Source organism: Mastomys coucha, unplaced genomic scaffold (assembly GCF_008632895.1).
Source record: "Mastomys coucha isolate ucsf_1 unplaced genomic scaffold, UCSF_Mcou_1 pScaffold12, whole genome shotgun sequence".
NCBI lineage: Eukaryota > Metazoa > Chordata > Mammalia > Rodentia > Muridae > Mastomys > Mastomys coucha.
The window spans coordinates 14776536-14782809 of NW_022196894.1; the positions used below are offsets into that span (position 1 = coordinate 14776536).

Genomic DNA, 6274 nt, shown 5'->3' on the forward strand with positions numbered 1-6274 from the left:
CACGTCATATATCTCTGCTTCCACTGCTGTCCAGAGAGGCAGTGGTCCCAGCCTAGAGGCCTGATCAGATCCCCAGGCCAGGAGGATCTGGGGACAGGCAAGGGCCATCATGTATAGCTATGGTTCTTCCTATGAAGGGCATGGACCTCTATATAAGTACAGTGACTGATATCACTGTGACTATAAGTGGGTATAGAAACTCCTCTTGGGCAGTTGCTGGGCTTTTCATATTTCAGTAGCATCAAGCACCTGGGGAAACTGGAAGGCACTTCCTGCAACTCAAGAAAAGCAACCCTTGTGAGGTTGCCAGGTGCTAAGTTCCTCCCTACAGGAATCAGGTCATTTCAGATATGCAGCCTAGTGGTGTGTATTTTTTTAACACTATTTCTGGGATTAAGGGAATAAGGTTAGGTAACTTGCCCAAGGTTATACAGGAAATGTGAGAGGGAGGGGCACAGCATGAGTCTCATCCATCTTCTCAGGTGTGTCTTGGGAGCAGACCTCAGGAAAGCTAGTGCCACTTTACCGCCACAGCCAGGACAGAGTTTGAGAGTGGCCTGGGCCTAAGCCACAGGAGCCTGTGTGGGGTCTAGGTAGCAGGGCAGCTCCCTGGTGGAGGTAGAAGTAAGTTTTGTTGCTTGGGGGCAAGGTGTGTGTGTGGGGCCACCTTTCTGTTGAGGACTGGGGTATCTGTGACCACTGAGATCAGTCTGCCCAAGTCCTAGAGGCTTCTACACCTTATACATCTATACGTGGCCCTCATCTACTTTGCACTGACTTCTCACCTGCCATATGCTCCACTTAGGATTCATGGCTATCTCCACAAAACCTGCCAGGCTTCCCCAAAGTCCCCTACTCCCCACTCCTGGGCCTGACAAAAGGCTTCCAACTCCCACCTCCTTTCCCTAGTTTCCAGGCATGAAGCAGCCATCCCCAGCATAGCTTCGAGTACCTGTTAGCCCTGTCCACTGGGTTCCTACTCATTTCCCATGATTATGGCAGAAGGGGTCAGGGCCACAGTGATCCTAACTCAGCTATATAGCTTCTAGCCTGGAATTGCCTTTCATCTGTGCCCAGACTGTAGGGCAGGGAACCTCCACCTCGGGAATACCAGGGACTGAGGCACCAAGATATTCCCTGGCCTTAGGGACCCATTCCTGCACAACAGCTGTGTCCTACCCTGGAAGAAACCCTCCCCATCACCCCTGCTGCTTATAACCTTAAGGGAGCACAGGGTCAGTGTCTCCATGTGGTAGCCCTGAGCACTTAACTACTGTCCTCTCCCTGCATTTCAGATTGAGAGGGTGGGTTGGCTGTGCAACAGGTGGACAGGCCAAGAAGCCCTATAACTGGCCCTTCTCAGTGAGGGGCAGAGGCACCCGGGGAACAGTATCCAGTGCCAGCCCTCTGTCCTGCTAGTTTGCCTTCTGGACCAATCCCTTTTGGTTCCAAGCTGGGCCTCCTAAAGGAGCTCTCTCTAGGGGCTGCTGAGCTTTCCCTATTGCCCTGCCAACTGCAGTGTCTTCAAGTGGAGGGGAGGCTGGTCTCTGAGGAGGCTCAGTCATCAATGACCCCCAACTACAAAGGGATGGACAGGAGAGTGCAACAGGATCCGGTTTATTCTCCTTGGCAAGGTGGTCCTGAGAATGGCAGGTGCCACCCTGTTTCGGGCAGAGGGAGGGCCCGAGGGCCATTTAAGGCCAATGGCGGGAGAAGCAGGGGGGCCTATAGCCCCTGGAATGCGGTGAAGCCAGGTCGAGCCTGGAGGCAGCTGTGGTAGGCCAGGGCAGGGCGCCCTTGCCATAGGGGGTGGAAGGCACCGGACTGTGACCTGACCATGGCTCCAAGGCTATAGATCAGGGCACATAGGCACCCCAGGAAGTGGGGCACAGGGTCACATGACATAGAACATGAAACAGGCGTGTGGCTTACAAGCAAGCACATGGATAAGTGAGCACATATTCACAGGCCAAAGACACCCAGCCATGGCCAGGCTGGACACAGATACAATAGTAGTATTACATATAGACCACATGGGAGATACAGAACTATGGGACACATGATCGTCACTATAACACACCAGGCCACAGAACTTGAGGGACAAAGGAAGGGGCCTTTTGGCACTACTGCACTGGAATCATCGGAGTAGGTGGCAGGGGTCTGGAATGGAGGAGCTGGGATACCCAACTGCACCCTCCAGGGTTAGTCTGTCTTCCACACTTTATTGAGCAGCTTCACCACTTCGTCATAGATGATGAATACGATGGCCACATCCAGGCAGACGCGGCCAAGCCGGGGAATGGTGCCCTTATAGAATCTGGATAGAGCAGAGAGTCTGAGGTGAGCAATGGGGGTAGGTGGGGTGAGGGAGTGGGAGAAGGAAGGCCACCTAGGATAAGAGGGCCTGGAATGGGGGCAATAGTTCTGCCTCTATCCTACTCACGCCTTGGGCCCCTCATTCTTCAGGATCTTCAAGCCACAGTCCAGGGTGTTCCGGTATTTGTGTGCCTCCAAGCCCTGCAGGACATCACAGGCCAGAGTCCTTAGCCACTAGCCTCTGACTAGGGCTCTTACCCCTCAGCCTCCCATCCATACCTGCATCCTGGTCTTGATCACATCCAAGGGTGTGTTTCCAAAGACACTGGCTGCGCCCGCAATAGCTCCAAAGACCCCCGTCATCAGTGGGTTCATAGGTCTGTTGTGGTTGTCTCCTGGATGGAGTATAGTCGCAGTCAGAATACTGGGAAGATTAAGTCAGAGGGGAGCTTTAAGGCTAGGAAGAACCTGGGGTAGGGTGTGCCTCCCCTTCCTAAACAAGCTGCCTTCAGGGTTTGGAATGTGTCTCTGAGCCACATGTGTACCTTGGTACCAGTTGCGTAGGAAGGTCATGACGAAGAATCGGATGGCTTGGTTTGAGCCCTGCTTCAGTACAGTAGCTGTGAGGCCTTGGTATGTTCCCTTTAGCCCTTGGGGCAGGCAGACATGAGTCAAGCTGGGGCCTTCCAGGCCCTGCCTGTAGTCAAGGGGGAGCCACTCAAGTAGAGGCTGTCCCACTTGGCAGAGGTCTTGATTCTCCAGGCTTACCTTGTTCCCGAATAATCTCTCTAACCCCATGGAAAAATCCTCGGTACTTGGGGTTGGAGGAAGTCTGGTCATGGATGAACTTCACCTAAAAGGAAGGAAGCAATAGCCATGATTCCTGGCCCACATCTGGACTTGAGCTAGCAGACCCCATGCCCCACCAAGGTCTGGCCAAAGCTGGGAACTCCCAGCTCTTCTGCATGAAATCCCTAGACTGTTCTTGAGTTCCACTACACATAGGCCTCAAGACCTCAGAGGGTTCCCCAGGTTGAAGGGCCTTCAGCATCACATTTGCTATTTCCTAGACTTTGAATAGTGAGTAATGCTAGGTTTTCTATCAATAGAAGCAGCTTTAAAGACTTCACTCATGCTTTTGTTATGGATGGCCAGCCTCCTCAGGAGACGACCCTTTTTGCTGCCCATTTACCATGAACCTGGTGTGTATGTGTGGGGACCCTTCCCACCTTGACAGTCTCCATGGGGATCACATGGCCCTTAAAACCTGGGAGCCTCGAAGACACCCCGGCTACCGCTGAAAGACTCAATCCCTCACCTTGATGGTCTCCATGGGGCACACGACTACCACTGCTTCTGCCACGCCGGCACCCAGACCGCACAATAGTCCTCTCCTGCTGTCGAGCCTACCTTGGGCATCCCGCATGTGGTTGCTGAGGAACTCGAACATCCCAAACCTAAAGAAGAAGGCATGTGAGGGGGCCGCTGCGGCCACTCCCTCCGGGTCCTTCCAGCAGAGCCCAGTCTCACCTGACAGCCGCCTTGGGGATGGAGCCGTAGAGCAAGGAGCTGAGGCCGCGGTACAGGCCCAGGACGCCATGGCTGCGGACAGTTTGCCGCACGCAGTCCCCTACGGGAGGCGCGGTCAGGACCCTAGCTCCTCCACCCCGTGGTGTCCCCCTCGTCACCCCGGGAGCCCCTCCTTACCGATGCCCCGGTACCGCGGTGGGTTTGCGCGTTCATCTAGCTGCAGCTGCGTTTTCACGTATTCGGTCGGGAAGGTGATGCAGATTTCGATGCCTCCAGCCAGGCCGCCTGTAGGGACCAAATACCCGGGGTTAGGGACACCCTTGCCCGGTGGACCTAGCCGCCGCCGCTGTTGCCGCCGCGAGGCCCCTCCCCCGCCCGGACTTTGCCCGCGTAGCCGCCGGCGTCCGGACGATGCCCACGCCCCCACCCGGTGGTCTCCGCCTGGAATGCCCGAGAGACTCCGAGAGAGAGCCGGCTCGTGGGCTAGGGGCCCAGGTCGCACCTCCGCCACCTCCGCCCCTCCGGAAGTTTGGGCGGGGCCTGGGCGTCCCCGGCCCACCCGGAAGCGCTGTCGGACAGACTCTGAGTTGGGGTTCCGAGTGACCCACCTGCTAGGATCGCCTTCCCGGGGTGCGTCAGTTTGGCCTTCCCGGACCCGGGCGCAGCGGCCGACAGAGCGCGGGGCGCGCGAGGCGCAGCCATGGCGGGCAGGAGGAGGGGCGCCCGGCGTCGACCTCGGGTCCGAGCCTCCGGCGCGGGGTACTCGGGAAGCAGCGGGATCGGAGGCTACTGAGGCAACGACCAGTTCTGGTCCGGGAGGCGGGGTGGTCACGTCAGCTCCCGGGCTCCGCCCCGTGTGGCCTGAGCTGAGCCCCGCCCACGCCCCGCCTCGTGCCAGCCGGGAAACTGAGGCTTGGGCGGGATGTACCGTGGCACGCGTCGGGGCGGAGAGCTGAGAGCAGCCAATGGCCGGTGCTGGGTTCCGGGGAGACAGAGAACCCCGCCGGAGGCGTGGTCTGCGGACAGCAACGCTACGCCAAGGCGGGTGGCAGTGGGTCAAGGTGCAGTTTCTATTAACTCTTGGAGTAGATACACGTGCGCCTGGAGCGCGCCTTGGGGTTAAGGTGGGCCTCCAGATCCTGGAGGCGGTGTAGGATTCAGCCCTCTGGACACGTTGTAATAACAGAGCTTGGCCTTCGTGCACCCTACCGGGCAGTGCGATGATCACTCTGCCCTTCCCTGATCCATCCGGAAACAGAATTCTAGGCAGGTTCCCCGGACAAATGCAGGTTTCCCTTCCTCGCAGTTTCTAGCGAATTTTTGAAGGGCGTATTAAGTTGGCCTTTGTCCCTCCTACTCACACCATCATCAGGCAGAGCTGCTTTGCTCTGATAAACATGTTTTAATATTTATGGTCAGCAGGAGGCTCAAAATCTTGAGAAGTCTTTGTTGCCATACATATCCTCAAGGCCGCCTGGAGGGGGCAGCCCTAACCGGCTTGGGGTGAAGCTCCCAGGAGTCTTTGCAGACCATAACCGTTGCTTGCCAAGGCCTAAGGGTCCACCTCCCTGCAGTCTGATGGAAGTAGTCGCTTTGGGTGGTCAATGACCTCCTCTGGTTCTGGGTTGGCTCAGAAGCCATCACTGGGCTTTAGCAAAAAACAAAACAAAAACAAAAACAATGCCCAGATATTGTACCTCCCCGTTGGAGCCCTTTGTTATTCTAGAGTGCCATGTTCTCCCAAAAAGGTTAAATGGGCTGAGGGTTGGGTGTGGACACAGTACCCAGTATAAACAAAAGCACTCAGAGGAGGCTCCTCCGGTCAGGCAGGTAGAGTATTAATTAAAGGGGAAGCCAGTAGGACAGCAGAGGAGAGCTGACAGCTAGTGTGGCTTCTGGTCTATAAGGGGAGGAGCTCATAGCCAGCACAGATCCTGCTGCCTGTTTTTGGGGGGTTAAGGGGGATGGAGTCTTATTCTGAATGCCATTGAGTGGTCAAGGGGTAGAAGGAAAAGGATCAGTTCCACTCATCAGAGCCTAAAGCATCGGGCCATCAGATGTCTGGAGGCAAGGAATATGGGGATGGCAGTTGGGGGGCAGTGGGAGGTTGGCCAGGCTAGAGGTGCCGCTGGATCCCTGAACTGGACTCTTAGCTCAGGTAACAAGAGCTGGTGAAAGCCAGCTGGCATACTGTCCTCCTCTCTCACCAGTGTTAGCACTCATTACACCCAATATACTCGGGACCCAACAGCCTCTGAGGCCTTATTCCATGCAATCCCAGGTGGGCTTTCAATGCAGAGTCCTTTCTAAGACACTTCAGAAAGAACTCTCCCAGAGCCTGGTGGGTCACAGCAGCAGTCCACAGCTGGGCATGGAAGTAAGCAGAATTCTGGCTGTGCCAGTGTTTCTAGACACATGACTGCCACAT

General features: G+C 56.1%; 1 protein-coding gene across 2 annotated transcripts; it reads right to left on the reverse strand.

The window, feature by feature from the left end:
• Positions 1-1601: 1601 nt before the first annotated feature.
• Slc25a1 (solute carrier family 25 member 1) lies at positions 1602-4738 on the reverse strand. 2 transcript variants are annotated; one of them, XM_031363322.1, is made up of 9 exons: positions 4455-4738; positions 4024-4131; positions 3847-3946; positions 3635-3773; positions 3085-3169; positions 2862-2966; positions 2596-2711; positions 2444-2517; positions 1602-2317 (listed from the first exon to the last, which is right to left on the reverse strand). In XM_031363322.1, the coding sequence occupies exons 1-9, from the start codon at positions 4546-4548 to the stop codon at positions 2203-2205; spliced, it is 936 nt and encodes a 311-aa protein (XP_031219182.1). In that variant the 5' UTR covers positions 4549-4738; the 3' UTR covers positions 1602-2202. The 2 variants fall into 2 exon arrangements, with proteins under 2 accessions (XP_031219182.1, XP_031219184.1); XM_031363324.1 differs by lacking the exons at positions 3847-3946; positions 4455-4738 and having other exon boundaries at positions 4024-4139.
• Between the last annotated feature and the right edge of the window lie 1536 nt (positions 4739-6274).

Bases quoted from the DNA above. Each gene is read 5' to 3' on its own strand.
- Slc25a1 (XM_031363322.1), bottom strand. From the start codon at position 4,548: ATGGCTGCGCCTCGCGCGCCCCGCGCTCTGTCGGCCGCTGCGCCCGGG. The intron at 4,132-4,454 runs GTGGGTCACTCG...TGGTCCCTACAG, and splicing joins CGGGAAGGCGATCCTAGCAG to GCGGCCTGGCTGGAGGCATC. The intron at 3,947-4,023 runs GTAAGGAGGGGC...CGCCTCCCGTAG, and splicing joins ACCGCGGTACCGGGGCATCG to GGGACTGCGTGCGGCAAACT.